Below are 16,606 nucleotides of genomic sequence, written 5' to 3'. Positions count from 1 at the left end.
TAGAGTCTAGGGCTGCCCACTAGAGCGGGCCTGGGCCACACTCCCCAGAGATTCCAATTTACTAGTGCCCTCCCTGGGCCTCAGTTCCCCACCTGCAGTGGCAGGAGTTGAGCCCTGTGCCCTCAGCTCCCGCTGGGACCCCCCCGGTGCCCAGTGCAGCCACAGGCTCCTTACCCACGCGGTGCAAGAAGAGCTTGCCCTTGGCGGGGAAGCTGTAGTTGATGACGTTGTCCAGCAGTGGGATGTCCAGGCCCCGGGCTGCCAGGTCAGTCACGATGAGGGCCGAGCACTTGCCGTGCATGAACTTGGCCAGGTTGATCTTGCGGGCCGTCTGGTCCAGGGCGCTGTAGATGTGGGCGCAGCTCACCCGCTGGGTCGTCAGCAGCTGCCCAGAGTGAAGACCAGAGGGAGGGAAAGGGGTGAGGAGGAGACGGGCAGGGGAGAGGACAGGAGGCTGGGCTGTGGCAGTGGGCGCCACGACATGGCAGTAAGACCACGGGCTCTGGAGTCGGGTGCCCTCAATATAAACCCCAGCTCAGCTGGGTGACCTCGGTTTGGTCTTCATCAGTGTAAATGGGGCTCACATCACCTCTCACCTCTGCAGGGTTGTCTGAATGTCAAAAAAAGATGGCACGTGCAGAGGTCTCCCTCAGGGAGGCTGCAAGTGCCACCCCAAGACACAAGTCTCATCCTGACTCTGCCACTAACAGGCTTTGTGACCTTGCCCGAGTTCCCTAACCTCTCTGTGCCTTCACTTTCCTTGTCGGTAGAACAGGGAGAATAACAGTTGCCTCTCTGTAGCTTTGTTATGAGAATTAAATGAGCCAATACACATACAGTGCTGAGAATAGGGCCTGGAAAACAGGAAGCACCGTGAAAGTGTTAACTGCTCTTTAAAAACTACTACTTTGGTTTTATTCATCAGTGACCCCAGCTGCTACACAGAGGAAGCACCGGTAAATGTGTGTCATATAAGTGAAACCCAGTGAACTGTGTCCTCAGATAACAGAACTCAGGTGTGGTTGACCCAAGGCGGCCGCATTGACTCAGGAGGGGCCCTGGCAGCCTCGGGGGTTCGTGGACCTCTTCCCAGGAGGGTCACAGATATACACGTGTGGAAAAGCTCATCGAGCTGCTCATGTAAGATCAGGGCACTTTACACAGGTTACAGCGTGCAGGCTATTCCTCAACTGAAAAGCGTGAAACACATGGGACACTAAATATCTATAGAAAAATGACAGGACGGCTGGGACACACGTCAAAATACCCTGCATAGAACGGGGAATATTAGATGAATCAAGACTGGATGTGAGTTGATAACTGAGTACCTGAGAGCTCATTATGCTGTCTTCTGACTTTGCTACATGTCTGAAATTTTTTATAAGAAAAACTTAACAGAATAAAAAAGCACAGAGCGCTGGCCAGGCCTCAGCCCTGCTCTGGTGCTGCTCTCTGGTGGCTGAGCATGGAACCGCAGCTCGGAGGTGGTGATGCAGTCCGTGCTGGTCCCCAGGCCCGGGGCAGGTGCGGGCCTCCCCCAGCTCACCTCACTGAGATACTCCGCGTGGTGCTTGGTGGCCACAAATACCACTGTCTGGTCCTGGGGCCGCACCAGGCTGCGCAGCAGGTGGAGCAGCACAGCAGCCTTGGCATCCTCCCGCACGAGGAAGAAGGAGGTCTGCAGGGAGAAGGGTCACTCGGTTGGCTCACGGGGTCCAGGCCATGGGCCGGGAAGGGGCACGGGTGGAGCCTCACCTTGAGCTGTTCGTTGAGTTTGGAGTCCACGTCTAGCCGGATGAGCACGGGCTCCATGAGGCCTGAAGTGGGCAAGAGAGGAGGATGGGAGGGGGAGTCGCTGAGGGACAAGCCCCTCCCAGGCGCCGACACGCGTCCCAGCCCCCGGCCCCACTCCTGTGGCTCCCTCACCAGCCCGGGCGAACTCCACCAGCAGCTTGGGCAGCGTGGCAGAGAAGAGGACAGTCTGGTGGCCCCCAGGGAGGCGGGCAATGATTTCCTGCAGCTGCTCTGCGAACCCCATTTCAAAGAGCCTGGGAGGGCAGAGGGCAGTACAGGGTCAGGAGAGGGGCTTCCATTCCAATGAGTTCCAAACCTGTCATCCTTGCCCCATCACACTTTCTGTTACGTGGACAGGTGCTTCCTAAACTCAGCTCACTTTTTCGCTATGCAACAACCTCATCCGAAGCAATAATGACATTGAAATCCTAGGTCTGGTCTCAGTTACGTTTCTTACAAATTCATGTTGAAATAAACGACAGCAGCCCTCACTCTGGGCCAGGCATGGTTCTAAGCACTTTATAAAATATCAACCCCTTTAGTCCTCACGGCAGCCCTGTGAGGTACATGCTATTTTATCCCCACTTTGTAGGTGAGGCCACCAAGGCCTGCAGACCCTCAGGGATTTACCCAAGTTCATAGAGCTGGGATTTGATCCCACCTGTCTGGCTCCAGTCTGTGCTTTCAACCTTATGCTATTTTTTATCTCTTTCAAATCATGTGTTTGTTGTTTTACTATTCTTTTCAATATTCCTAAAAGTAATACAAAAGAAAAAAACTGTTGGTCCAGGGAGCCCCATCAGCTCTGGCACTGCCTACAGTCTGTGGCCCTCTTTGGGGAAATGCTGCTTTGATCTCGACTGCATAGGTCTCTTCTGGCAGAGCCCTTCCTCCTGGCCAACCCTGACACAAGTGCCCGGGGATGCACCTGCAGCCTTACCTGTCAGCCTCATCAAATACCACATATTCCACGCTCTGCAGCTTTAGGTTCATCTCCACAGCCACATGCACCAAGCGCCCAGGGGTAGCAATGATTCTGGAAGTGATTGTTTAGGCCAGGTCACCCAGGGCCAGGGCACCAGCATAGCCCTCCTCTCACTCCCCAGACCCTGGCCATCTGGGAAGGGACCCCAGAGCATCATCCCCAATCCACACACTCACATGTCGGGATTTTCGTGCAGGGCTGCAAATTGGTCTTCCATCCTAGGAAGAAGAAGAGGTGTTAGCTTGATAGAACAGGTCTCTTTTGTTTCTCTCCCTTCCCATCTCCAAATGCTCAGCTGAGTCCCACACCTTGACCCCAGGCTCAGAAATGGGGAAAAGCTATTGCTGAGCTACTAGGCAAAAGCATTGCCCTGACAAGAACTACAAGTTCAAACACACAAAAGGACTGATAACAACAAAGTTCTCCAAAGATAGACTCAGCCATGGAACCCATCTCATTCACTCTGTTCATACTTTGACCCACAGCACCACCTAGCAACTAACCCTGGAACTGCCAGCTCCACCTAGAATCAGGTTTCCTGGATCTGTGTCCTTGTTCCCAAACCGTTTGAGCACACGTCCCTAACTTTAGTTCTCCTCTGAAAACACCCCTGGGACACCTGTAGGAACCAGGAGTCAGAATTCTGGGCCAGGTCCAGCTTATGGAGGTATTTCTGACAGTCACAACAATAGAGATAATAAGTTATAATGTAGGCAAAAGAGCACTGAAAAGCAAAACACTCTCAGTGAGAATCAAAAGTGACTGGTGACAGTGACATTCTGAGAAAAGAATGAGGAAGGGGCTGCGCTTTGAGGGAGAAACTGTGGGGCGGGGCGCAGGGGTTCTAATCTTAGCTCTACTACCAGACCACTGTGCGGCTCTCTGAGCCCATCACTTCCTCAGTTAGCTCATCTGTAAAACAGGTGTGGAGCCTGCTACCTTAGAAGGATGGGGCAAGCACATCAGGAAAAATATAGTATTCTGCAGATTTGAGCTATTACAAACATCCTCCATCTGTGTGCATTCCACTTTAAATAGCCCCAAATCAAGCATATTAAAACATACACAACTAAGTGACCCATTTGGGTGACCCAGTGCACTACCAGCTCTCTTTTAGAAGCATCAGAACCTGTGTCAGAGTTTTGTGTGTGAAATTCCTTTTGGTATTTTACTGTATATTTCCCCTTGTTGGTGCTTTAAGAATGTGCAGAGAAGTTGCTGTTATTAATGAGCAGCGCAAGCTCAGTCCATCTGATGGGGAGGCACGGGGCACGTTTGCTTTGGGGGACCACTGCACAGGGCACCGAGGGGGCTCTTACTTGTCCCCGCCCAGTATCAGGGCAGTCTTGAGGCCAGTGAACTTGCCCAGCTGTGGAGAGAAAGAAAGAGAGAGATTGAGAGCCAACGATGGGAGCTGACTCAGCCCACTCGGGCCTCACTGACTGGTCCCAGCTCAGTCCAGCCACGCTGTCCCTGCGCCCGGACATACCTCCTTGGTGAACTTCATGGTCTGCAGGGCCAGCTCTCGGGTGGGTGAGAGGATGAGGGCGCGGGCCCCGGTCTGGGCGCTGCGGGTCTTGAGCCTCTCGAACATGGGGATGAGGAAGCAGGCCGTCTTGCCACTGCCTGTCCGGGCCATGGCTACCACATCCTTGCCATCCAGGATCACTGGGATGGTCTGCAGGGGAATGAGCGGGGGAGGGGAGGGGTCAGCTCCTGCACCCAAGCACCACATGATCCAGAGCTTCAAGTCTGCAGGGAGTGGGCAAACCAGAGCATCTCAGCGAAAGGGATGGGGCCTGTCCCCCAGCCCTAATCCCACTCTTGCTAAAGCCTGTTTGCACACCTCTGGGGATGAGCAGCCTGTTACCCCCAACTCTTTCTACTGTTGGAACAACCTTCTTCAGGTTAAGCCAGACTCTATCTCCCCATCTAGTCACCCTCCTCAGGATCCCAGAGAAACGTTATCTCCCTCTTGGCTAAATGTCTGAGGACAACAAAGATGAGACCCAGGTGATGATGGGGTGCCTGCGAGTTGCCCGGGCAGGGACTCAGCAGTGGGCAGCTTAAGTGGCAAAGAGGCACAGGGTTGAACCTCTGCTCTGCCGTGCCCGACTTTCTCCACCTGTGAAATGGGCAGGCTCGTGGGGCTTCGGCCAGAGTAAGAGGGGACGACAGATATGACAGATGGGACAAGGGGTGGAGGTCAAGAGGCCAGGCAGGAGGGCCAGGTTGGCCATCCCCACCTCCCGACCCGCATCAGCTTCCCCGCCCCGTACCTTCCTCTGGATGGGTGTTGGCACCTTGTAGCCCTTCTTCATGATGCCTTTGAACACTGGGTAGCTCAAGCCTGGGAAAGACATGGGAATGGCCAGGGGGCTAGAGGAGCCCCTATGACACATGACAGAAAACTACACAGGACAAATGACAGTTTCATCAACAAATAAATAGCAAGAAAAAAAGAAAAGTGATAGAGCAAAGCTGATCGGTTAACTGAGACTTAGAAAACAAATCTACTGATTGTGGGGTATGAACCACATTTGGATTCTGATTTGAAACCTTTTTTTTTCACTGACATAACAATTTTAATGGACAAAACAAACCAAAAACAACCCACCTTAATAAGCATTTTACAAAGGAAGCTGTATAAATGGCTAATAAGTATATGAAAAGCTGGTCAACATCATTAGTCACCAGAGAACTATCAATACAAGTGAAAACCACAATGAGCTACCACTATGCACTCAGCAAAACAGCTAAAAGGAAAAAAGATCACAATTTTAGGTATTAGCACCTGGAACTTTCATTCACTGTGTTGAGAAATAATTGTGGTATGTTCATAAAATGAAATATTACACATCAATGAAACTGAACAGTTCGAAAAAGCTAATAACATGGTTAGATTTCACAAACCTAATTTTGAAAGAGACACGCGACACGTAAATTGTCACATACTGAATGAGTCATTTTATGTAAAGTTACAAATATAGGCAAAACAAATCTATGGTGACAGAAGTTGAACTAGTGGTTACATTTGATGGACAGTAATAACTGGAAGGGCCACGGAAACTCTGGGGTGCTGGTAATGCTCTTTATCTTGATCTGGATAGTGGTTACACAAGTGCATTCACTTTGTAAAACTTCATTCAGCTGGACATTTATGATTTGTGCATTTTTTGTCAGTATGTTATATTCAAGTCAAAAGTTTACATTAAAAAAAAAAAGCCTGGGCTTCCCTGGTGGCGCAGTGGTTGAGAGTCCGCCTGCCGATGCAGGGGACACGGGTTCGTGCCCCGGTCCAGGAAGATCCCACATGCCACGGAGCGGCTGGGCCCGTGAGCCATGGCCGCTGAGCCTGAGCGTCCGGAGCCTGTGCTCCGCAACGGAAGAGGCCACAGCAGTGAGAGGCCTGTGTACCACAAAAAAAAAAAAAAAAAAGCCCATCTTTTTTTTTCCTTAGAATATTCAAATTTTAGTGTCATTTAATGATCTTTTTTTAACATCTTTTTTTTTTTTTTTTTTTTTTGTGTGTTCCGGGCCCCCCCCTTTTTTTGCCCTTTCCTGTTGTGGAGCACAGGCTCCGGACGCGCAGGCTCAGCGGCCATGGCTCACGGGCCCAGCCGCTCCGTGGCATGTGGGATCTTCCCGGACCGGGGCACGAACCCGTGTCCCCTGCATCGGCAGGTGGACTCTCAACCACTGCGCTACCAGGGAAGCCCTTTTTTAACATCTTTATTGGAGTACAATTGCTTTACAATGGTGTGTTAGTTTCTGCTGTATAACAAAGTGAATCAGCTATACATATACATATATCCCTGTATCTCCTCCCTCTTGCGTCTCCCTCCCACCCTCCCTATCCCACCCCTCTAGGTGGTCACAAAGCACCGAGCTGATCCCTGTGCTATGTGGCTGCTTCCCACTAGCTATCTGTTTTACATTTGGTAGTATATATAAGTCCATGCCACTCTCTCACTTCGTCCCAGCTTACCCTTCCCCCTCCCCGTGTCCTCAAGTTCATTCTCTACGTCTGCGTCTTTATTCCTGTGATTTGAAAGCTCTTAATGCCATGAGACAATGGGAGTCTGAACGCTGATGGGACTTTGGATTATACTGAGGAACTGTGTTTGTTTTAGGTGTAGGAGGGTCCTGCTCTCTTGGAGGCAGGTGGGAAGTATTTCGGGATAGAAGGAAGGGATGCCTGGGATTCGCTTCAGAATCCTCTGGGATGGTGGCCATGAGTGGGTAGGGTGTGGATAAAACAACACCAGTGGTTAAAACTGCTGAAGCTGGTGATGGGTATGTGGAGACTCACTGTTTTCTAATTTTTATATGCTTGAAATTTTTCATAATTAAAAGAAAAGGGTGTCGGAAAGTCCCCGGTGGTCCAGTGGTTAGGGCTCCATGCTTCCACTGCAGGGGGCATGGGTTCGATCCCTCGGCGGGGAACTAAGATCCCACATGCCGTGCAACGTGGCCAAAAGAAAAAAAAAGTTGAAAGAAAGAAAGGAAGGAAGGAAGGAAGGAAGGGAGGGAGGGAGGGAGGGAGGGAGAGAGAGAGAAAGAAAGAAAGAAAGAAGGAAAGAAGAAAGAAAGAGAAGGAGGGAGGGAGAAAGAAAGAAAGGAAGGAAGGAAGGAAGGCAGGGGGAAGGGAGGGAGTGAGGGAGGGAGGGAAGGAAGGAAGGAAGAAAGAAGGAAGGATGGAAGGAAAGAGGAAGAAAAGGATCTTAAGTGACAAGGGCCTGTGATGGGTGCAGGCACGGGTGTGACAGCTGAAGCACGTGGTACTGCGAGGGGGAGAAGGTGGCCTTTGGAGCCTGGGCTTGTGGAGATGGGAGGACAGTGGGAGGCCTGGAGACAGGAAAGCACCATGGTCTTAGCTGCTTTTTGGTCAATCCTTCATCTTAGAGATTCAGAAAGGCCAAAAATAGCCACATGTAGATGTTTTGGCTTTTTCCTTTGATTTTGATGAATTTTAGCACATTTGGCTGTCTAGATTCCTTTTGTGAGCTATTTTCTTTGCCCAGTTCTCTATCGGGTGTCTGTCTTTTTCTTCTTGATTTGTAAAAGCTTTTTGTATATTAGGGTTATCAGCCCTTTGTCCCATAGTTGCAAATATATTCCTGGTACAGTGTTTACTTAAGTCTACAGTGTTTTTTTTGGCATACACACATCTAAATAGAAAAAAAGTCAAATAAAACAGTGCTCAGGTCACATTTAGGCTTCTTTTCCTTTCAGGTTATACAACTATTCACCTTGATGTTTCAATCTTCGCTCTAGATGCTACTGATATGTAAAGAGCCAAGAAAGAGTCCGGCTTTCCTTCCGGCTGGCCAGGTGTACCAACAGCACCCAACTATCTCATGTCTTACCCTCGGCTCTGAAATGCGGCTCTGTCACGCCGCTCAATCCCCAGACATCTGAGCCTGTTCCTGCACCAGCATCCCCCTGAGTCCGGCCCTAACTGTTCTCTCATCGTGTCAGGCCCGTTGCCCCCACGAGAAGGCCGTGAGTGGCTTGGAGACTATCTGTTGCCTCCAACCCCCCAAACCCATCACAGTGTTGGGTCCAGAGCAGAGCACGGAAGGCCATAACCCCCCACTGCTCCCCACACACAAAGTCCCTGGATGCCTGGCTCACCCACCCATGGACTGGAAGCCTCCCGACTTCTTCTTCTTCTTGTTCTGGGCTCGTACCATCTCCCGTGTGTCCGGCTCCACGTCCGAGGTGCATTCCGAGGTGGGGAAGGTGGGTAGGGGTCTGCCGGGTCCCAGCTGGGAGGGAGCAACAGAGAGGCAGCATCATTCCAGGTAGAGTGAGTCCACTCGGGGCAAGGAAAGGGGCTGTCCTGTTGCCAGTGCCCGCCCCTAACCTTGCCCCATTCAAGGTGATGATGCTCCTGCCAGATCACATGACTTCTCTGCTAAAGGGCTCTCCTTTGACCGGACCAGGACAGGGCACAAGGTCAGAGAGCTGGCTCTGCAGACAGACGGCCTGCGTTTCAATCCCAACTCTGTCACTTCCAGCTGTGAGATCTCAGACCAGGGACTTCGTCTCCCAGAGCCTGCGTTCCCACATTGGGAAAATGGGGATGACAAGAGCGTATGCCTCATAGCATGCTGTGAAGACTAAATGGGTGCGTGTAAAGCTTAGAACTGTGCCCAGGTGATGGTATCATCATAATTATCATCCTGGCCTGTCATTCAAAGCCCTCAAAACTTTAGGGAGCCAATCAAAGCATCTACTATGTGTGAGATACTAGACTCTTCCAATCTGCCCAGCTCCCCTCTCCCCAATCCCCTTTCTGATCCATCATCCCTCCCCAGCTCTGGTCTCTCTCATTCCTGTCCTCGTCTCTGCCACCCACTTGTTCTAGCACAGCTAAATCAAACTCAGACACCGCCTCTGGGGAGTCTTCTTGGACTACAGCGCTGTCCCTTTCTTCTCAGAAATAACATTTATAAAAGCACTAATTCATAATAATGGCTAAAACTTACGTGGCACTTACTATAAGCCAGGTGCTGTGCTAAGCATTCATATAAATTAACCCACTTAGGGCTTCCCTGGTGGCACAGTGGTTAAGAACCTGCCTGCCAATGCAGGGGACACAGGTTTGAGCCCTGGTCCGGGAAGATCCCACGTGCCGCGGAGCAACTAAGCCCATGCCCCACAGCTACTGAACCTGCACTCTAGAGCCCGCGAGCCACAACTACTGAGCCCGCGAGGCACAACTACTGAAGCCCATACGCCTAGGGCCCGTGCTCCGCAACAAGAGAAGCCACTGCAATGAGAAGTCCATGCACTGCAACAGAGAGTAGCCCCTACTCGCCACAACTACAGAAAGCACGCGCGCAGCTGCAAAGACCCAATGCAGCCAAAATAAAACAAAATAAAATAAAATAATTAAAAAAATAAATTAACCAAGTTAATCCTTACAACAACCCTGTGAAGTAGGTGCTATTACTTAGTGCCTCTTACAGAGAAGGAAACTGAAGCACAAGAGCTGAAGTGACCTGCCAAAGTCACACGGCCAGCAAGGGCTTTGAACCCTGGCTTCGGAGTCTATATTCTTTCCTATGAGACCCTCTATGGTCCTCCACCAACCCTCTAGGTCAGAGCTTGTACAGTCTGTGAGATAAGAATGGTTTTTAAATTTTAAAAGATTGTAAAAAGTCAAAGAAGACAGCGACCTTATATGGCCCTGCAAGGCCAAAATATTTACCATCTGGTCCTTTACAGGAAAAGCTTGCCAACCTTGCCAACCCCCATTCTAGACACATGATAACAAAGTGCCTGGAACACACTGGTGCCCCAGCAATATTTACTGTAGAGTAGAATGTGTGAACACTGTCATTCCATCCTTTCCACAGTTTTTGAGGCATACATAATCAACAGCTTTCTACACGTGTGGAAACTGAGGCACAGAGAGGTTAAGCAACTTCTCCCATGTCCCACAGCCAGTACAAGGTTGGGTTGAACTTGAACACAGGGCTGTGCCTTGGTCCATATTTACAGAGCACCTACTGTGTGAGACTCGGATGGTGTGGAATAAGGTCCCCATCTGGTTGGTCCCTGCCTCAGAGGAGTGTAGACCTCTCTCTTCATATAAAGCCCCACTCATTCATCTACTTACCCAGAATCTTCTCTGTGCCAGGTACCCGCTAAGCACAAGGCTGTGAGAAATAATGGGATACAGCTCTTTTGCCCCCTTGGTGCTCATACCTGACCCCCCTCATTTGCATACAGTTGGCATTCAGTAGTGGAAATAACACAGGGCCTGGAACCATACAGTCCGGGATTTGAATCCTGGCTCTCCCACTCACAAGCTGTGAGGTCTTGGTCAAGTTCCTTCACCCCTCCAGGCTTCTGTTTCCTCCTCTGGAAAATGAGTGTGACTACTTAGCTCACAGGGCTGGTGTGGGGATTAAATGATAAGGCTTGTAAAGCTCTTAGCACGTAAGATAGCACACTGTAAGCTATCTACAAACACAAGTTTAACTTATTAGTTTCCCAGAGGTTTGGGGGCGTCACTGTCTCAAGCCAAGAGGTGCAGCCTTCTCTTAATTCATCCTCCCAAGAATCCCCCTCTCAAAGTCTGATCTTCATCACCCGCACTTTTCATTGGACGAATGGGAACTGGGACCCGCCCCTGGCCAGGAAGTAGCCAATGAGAAGCGCGAGACCAAGAGCCGGCCCGGAAGGCCGGAAGGCCCGCAGGCCCCAGCCTCCGTAGCACAGAGGCTCGGGACGTCAGGACCCTGGGCGTGTCGGACACCGAAACACGTGCTCAGGCTGGAGGTCCTGACCCGACCCCCGGCCAGCCGACCTCTCCCCACCCTCAGCCGTGCCCACTCCCCAGCTGGGAAAACTGAGGCCGCGGGACGCTGTGCGGAGCCGGGACTCGGGCTCTGACGTATGTCCAAGCCCAGCGCTACTACCTTCTGGGCCCGGGCGTCATCTTCTGCCTGAATCTCAAACTCGCCGTCCTCCGAGTCGCTGCTGCGGGACTGAGAGGCCGCGCCCCGGCGCTTCCGGAGCCCCTTCTTCTTCCTCCACTGGGCCATGTCAGCTCGGGACCGCGGTGCGGCCGCCGTACGCGTTCCGGCAGCCATGCGGGCCGGGGCGCAGGGAACCGGGAGGGGGCGGAGTTTGCGGGTACGTACCAACGGTGCTGCAGGGCGTGGGGGGGGCGCCTCTACGCGCCCCAGGCTGCGTTCCCTCACCTTCTGGAGCCTCCGGAGGCTTGGCATGCATACACACGTACGCACACACTCTCCTCATTGGCGCGGGAGACCCCTCTCCGAGGCTTTGGGGAGCTCCGGGGTCGTCCGGAACAGGGTGACCTAATCGCCCCCCCCGGGAGGGAATGGTTCTGGCCGCCCCGCCCCGCCTTACTGCTCGCGGGTTGCTGTTTGATGCGCGCGTGGAGCACACATAGCTAGGGCTGGGTTTCCCGGGAAGGGTCGGACCGCGCGGTCCCCCGGGCGGGGTCTGGGGGCGGCCTGAGCTGTCAGGGGTCGCGTGCTCCCGGGATTCAGACCTGCAGATCTCGGATGTACCGCGCTCCACAGGTGCCCAAGCGTCCCCGCAAAGCAGTCCAGGCCTGGACTGGGGGGAGGGGGCGCTGTGGGTGGCCGCCGACGTCAGCCAGCCAAGATGTTCAGGTAGGAAAATAACTCCAGAATGCGGGCACCTCGAACATCAGCCGGGACATTGACTTGGGGATCGGTGAATGTGGGGCAGTTGGCGGGCTGGGTGTAATCCCCCAGTAGTAGAATGGTTAAGTACACACGCTCTAGACTCCTATCAGGTTCACATTCTGTTTCCACTGTTTTAGCTTTATAGGTGGGACTTACACTTGTCACTTCATCCTTTGGAGCCTCAGTTTTGTCATCTGTAGAATGGACATAATGGAAGCTACCTCACAGGACTGCTGAGAAGATTAAATGAGAATACTTGTAGAGATCTTTGCAGGAGGTAGGCATGGGATCTATGCAGGTTATTATTCCTGCCCCATAGATACGTACAGGATATAGGAGCCTGCCCTGTGTGCCCCCCGCCACCATAGTTTGTCTTCTGGTTGGTGCTAAAGTAGGCACAGGCCCAATCTATTCTTCACCCCCTTAGCATTCTATAAATATCTACTGAGTACACACTGTATGCTAGGAATGCATATTTACTCACTAAATATTTGCCAGTAGCACCCTTCTCCCCGTCATTACAACAACTCAAAAAAAGTCAATTTTCCGAAATGTCCCCTGGGATTGGCAGCTCCCCTTTGAGGAGGACTGGTTGAGGGAGAACGTGACCTTTTTGCCCTGGGGACGGGGATTTAAGAGATTGCCAGTCTTTGCTGATGACAGATGGTTGCCACCGTGACCACTTTTCATAGGGAGACCTGGAAGCAGGGACTGGCAGGCAGAGCACACCTGCTGTCACCCAGGACCATGAACAGCGTGAAGACCCCGGTGGAGCTGGCCGTCAGTGGGATGCAGACCCTCCACGTTCAGCACCGCTGCCGGGGCAGCTGCCGGGTCAAGGTTAGGCCGTCATACGTGGATGAGACTTTGTTTGGCAGTCCTGCAGGCACCCAGCCCACACCACCAGTCTTTGACCCACCGTGGATGGGGAAGGCCAACAGAACCAGAGGAGTGGGTACAGGGGCATCACAGGCCTCAGGGGCCAACGGGAGCTGTGAGACTACCTCCTCCAGGGACAAGACCCTGACCCTCGCACCAAGGAAGAAGAACAAATACAGGTAACAGGATGGGGAGATGCCCTGTTGTTCACATGCCGTGTGACTTTGGGCAAGCACTTTGACCTCTCTGAGCCACAGTTTCCTCACAGTGGAAGGTGGGACCTAATGGGGTTATTGACAGGGTTAAATGGGATGAGACATGTACAGTGCTGGACACGGTAACCTGACACTTAGGAAGCTCTCAGTAAATGGTAGTGATAATGGTTGTGATGGTGGAATACCCATCCCCAAATGTCTTAGAATGGGCTTCTGAGGCCCAGAGGGATCAGGTGATTTGCCCAAGATCACACAGCAATTTGCATGAAATTATTAGTTTGGTTGATCCATGAAATGACATAAATGTGATGATTCCAAACTTCAGCAAGTCATTTTGAAAATGGTTCTTGCTGCATTTTCACGAACAATTTAGAAAAACAGGATCTAATGCCAGTGGTTATTGTAGGTTCCAGTTAGATTATTTGGATTATTTCGATTAATATCGGCCTGGAGGGAGGTCTCAGGGCTCTATCTTACTTATTGTCATCAGTGTCTTGAACTAAAACATGGAAGACTAGTATATTAGTCGATCAGGGTTGTTATAACAAAATACCATAGACTGGGGGGCTTAAACAACAGAAATTTATTTTTTCACAGTTCTGGAGGCTTGAAGTCCAAGGTCAAGACGCCAGCAGGGCTGCTTTCTCCTGAAGGCTACCTATCCTTGGGTTGCAGATGGCCACCTATTCACTGGGAACTCACATAGGCTTTTCTCTGTGAGCGTGTACACTCCTGGTGCCTCTTCCTCTTCTTATAAGGACACAAATCCTATTGGATTAGGACCTCACCTTTATGGCCTCATTTAACCTTAATTACCTCTTTAAAATTCAGCATGAATTTTGGGAGGATGCAATTCAGTCCATAATAACTAGCCAATCATATTTAGGATCCATTCTGAGCCAAGAGGCACATGTATTAGTTGAGAATGGGAATAGTGTTTATTTAAGTAGATAAAATTCAACAGAGATAAGAGCAAGTCCCCATTATTATCACGTCCACCTGACAATTGCCGTGGACCACAAGGCAGGCTCAGGTTGACATTAGCAGCACTGACAGCTACAACATGGCTGAAAACGCTGGTGTCAGCGTAGGCTGTATGAACAGAAGTATGGTTTCCTAAACAAGGGAGATAACAGTCAACCCCATGCTCTCCTGGAGGATGGAATTTTATGCTGGACGCTGACAAGTAGAGGGTGTCAAGTTAGAAGGTACGTAAGAGAGATGCTATTGAGCAGCAACTTTGGTACCAGACAGACATAGGTATCAACCAGGTATGGTTTTGAACAGCTAAATCAAGTGACTTTTCAAAGACTTGCAGTTTGGGAATGGAAGCACTTTTAGTCCTGGCCAAAAACCATGGACCTGACACCTCATAGGTATGCCATGAATATTTGTGGGACTAATAAAAAAAAAATTGCTGAATGAATCTAATTAAAGGTGAGAGGCCTAGAAGGCACTTAAGTCTGACTTAGTGATCAAGAGCTTGGGTCTTTGAGCAGGGCGCTGGATTTGAATCTTGTCTGTACCCTCCTTTTTACCCTCCCTATGCCTCAGTTTTCTTGTCTGTAAAATGGGATTATATCGCCCTCCTTGTGGGTGTTGTGAGAAATGAGATGACACACAAGTGACATGCTGAGTCCTGGACCTACACATGAAAAGCCCTGAGTAAATATGCAAAAATTTTAAAAGCTGCTCTGGTGATGAGGCCAGACCACAGAAGTTCAAACTGAGAACCCTCTACATGCCAGGTGCTGGGCTGTGCAATTTCAAATATAGTTGGAAGGGCCACATGACTGCAGAGGGTTCGGCTGACGAGGCCACTACAAAAAGGGAAAAGTGGTGGGTTAAGAGAAAAAGTGAAAGCTATAAAGACTAAGGTTATATTAATCATGACTCTTGGTTGCAAGTGACAAAAGACTTACGCAAACTGGCTTCAGCAGAAAAAGGGCATTTGGGGCTCATATAACAGGGGCTCAAAACGTTCTTGGGATTTTGTCTCTGTTTTAGTGCAGCTTTCCCCTACACATCCCAGGTGAGATGGCCACCGGCATTTAGCCCTTATATCCTGCCAGTTCTTCCTTCAGGGCTAGGTGGAAGAAAAACATTTCTCTCCGAGTAGTTTCTGCAAAGGTCCTAAGGCAGACCCTTATTGTGCAGAATGGGTCATGTGGTTATTCCTGAGCCAATCAGTGTGGTCAGGAGGACGGGATATGCAAACTGGCCTGTGAGTGGGGGTGGGGTGGGGCAGGATGCAGGGGGACTGGATACTTGGCAGGGGAAAAATAGCAGAGATGGGGGTAGTGGTACATGAGGGCTGTGGCCTCGCTGCAGGTGCCAGGCTGGGAGACAGGGACTTCTGGGACCTGTAGGCAACCCTCTGCTGCTGCAGCTGCCTGGCAGGGGGTGGGGGTGGGGGTGGGGGTGGGCAAGGTTTTTAGGGTTTATTTCCCCAGCTCACTGTTTCTCTTCCCTTGCCAGACTGATTGGCCACACTCCTTCTTACTGCGATGAGTCGCTCTTTGGCTCCCGACCTGAGGGCGCCGGCTGGGAGGCTTCGTGGATGGCGAAGGGGGAGGCTGCAAAGCTCCATGCCCTCTTCTGGACACCCCCAGCTACCCCTAGGGGCAGCCACTCACCCCGCCCCAGGGAGACTCCAGTGCGAGCCATTCACCCAGCTAGTCCCTCAAAGACAGAGCGCAGGGTGGTGGCAGATTCCCGGAGGTTGTCCGTGGATGGGTTAGACTCTCCACGCCCTCCGAGGCGGGAGCGTTCTTATTCCCTCACCCACCTTAATGTCCCCAGCACGAGTCACCCACCCACCAGTACCCCCTGCACAAATGGGCCTCGAGATCCCAGACCTTCCCCGTCAGGAGTGACCTTCCGGAGCCCCCTGGTGACTCCCAGGGCTCATTCAGTCAGTGTTTCAGTGCCAGTTACCCCCCGACGAGGCGGAGCCATCCAGAAACCAAAGCCACCTTGGAAATGAATTTCTTGGTCTTTTCTGCAGGTTTGCCCATGGGGTCACAGCAAAGGGCAGAGTTTCAGAGGATGGCACTGGTGGGCGGGCCTTTGGGGAGACCACCAGGCATTGGCAAAGCACTCCTGGGGACAGACAGAGTGAGGGTGGGCAGTGCCGCCCTTTCTTCTGACAACCTCTGGTTGCTCCCTGCTTTTGCCGCTGGTGTGGATATGAGGGCCGCCTCTGGAGATCCCTGTTTCAAGTTCTGTCATAGCCACACGGCATATCAGTGCCAACCCAGGGGTGTCCCCCGGGAGGGTCCCCCCACTCCATCACACCCACAACATTGTCTCGCCACCAAGTGTGAATAAATGGTATGATCGCCAACCCGGAGGGTTCCTTCTCCCTCCCTTCAAGCCAAGCTTCTGCTCAGGATGAGTTTCCAGCTGAGTCTGGATGCCTCAGGAATTTTCCCAGGCACAGTATGTGGACCAGCAGGGAACACAAGGTGATATGTGGGTGGACATTTAAAATTTTAATAGTCATGTATTTATTTTCATGTATTAAATATATCAGC

General features: G+C 51.4%; 2 protein-coding genes across 5 annotated transcripts in view; one reads left to right on the top strand and one right to left on the bottom strand.

Moving 5' to 3' along the window:
* The window catches only part of DDX54 (DEAD-box helicase 54), a 27,144-nt gene extending 15,741 nt beyond the window's left edge, over positions 1-11,403 (bottom strand). For all 3 annotated transcript variants that reach the window (XR_003793944.1, XM_029225273.1, XM_029225266.1), the window contains exons 1-11: positions 11,215-11,403; positions 8,421-8,550; positions 5,059-5,129; positions 4,269-4,457; positions 4,099-4,148; positions 2,956-2,997; positions 2,735-2,830; positions 1,927-2,048; positions 1,756-1,817; positions 1,547-1,678; positions 175-385 (exon numbers count right to left, since the gene is read on the bottom strand). Coding sequence is in view for 2 of the 3 variants with exons in the window: in XM_029225273.1 (XP_029081106.1) it covers positions 175-385; positions 1,547-1,678; positions 1,756-1,817; positions 1,927-2,048; positions 2,735-2,830; positions 2,956-2,997; positions 4,099-4,148; positions 4,269-4,457; positions 5,059-5,129; positions 8,421-8,550; positions 11,215-11,388 (1,279 nt within the window). In the remaining variant the exon portion in view is untranslated. The remainder of the gene's footprint in view (positions 1-174; positions 386-1,546; positions 1,679-1,755; positions 1,818-1,926; positions 2,049-2,734; positions 2,831-2,955; positions 2,998-4,098; positions 4,149-4,268; positions 4,458-5,058; positions 5,130-8,420; positions 8,551-11,214) is intronic.
* On the top strand, positions 11,398-16,606 carry RITA1 (RBPJ interacting and tubulin associated 1). Of its 2 annotated transcripts, none has more exons than XM_029225318.1 (4): positions 11,398-11,431; positions 12,114-12,253; positions 12,669-13,034; positions 15,549-16,606. In XM_029225318.1, exons 3-4 carry the CDS (start codon positions 12,724-12,726, stop codon positions 16,054-16,056), a joined length of 819 nt encoding a protein of 272 aa, XP_029081151.1. In that variant the 5' UTR covers positions 11,398-11,431; positions 12,114-12,253; positions 12,669-12,723; the 3' UTR covers positions 16,057-16,606. The 2 variants fall into 2 exon arrangements, with proteins under 2 accessions (XP_029081151.1, XP_029081141.1); XM_029225308.1 differs by lacking the exon at positions 11,398-11,431 and adding an exon at positions 11,692-11,940.

Source organism: Monodon monoceros, unplaced genomic scaffold (genome assembly GCF_005190385.1).
Source record: "Monodon monoceros isolate NGI ecotype Baffin Bay Population unplaced genomic scaffold, NGI_Narwhal_1 Super_Scaffold_1, whole genome shotgun sequence".
Classification (NCBI taxonomy): Eukaryota; Metazoa; Chordata; class Mammalia; order Artiodactyla; family Monodontidae; genus Monodon; species Monodon monoceros.
The sequence above is the reverse complement of the archived record's forward strand: the minus strand, read 5'-3'. Positions and strand labels throughout refer to the sequence as shown.

Bases quoted from the DNA above. Each gene is read 5' to 3' on its own strand.
- RITA1 (XM_029225318.1), top strand. From the start codon at position 12,724: ATGAACAGCGTGAAGACCCCGGTGGAGCTGGCCGTCAGTGGGATGCAG. The intron at 13,035-15,548 runs GTAACAGGATGG...TTCCCTTGCCAG, and splicing joins AGGAAGAAGAACAAATACAG to ACTGATTGGCCACACTCCTT.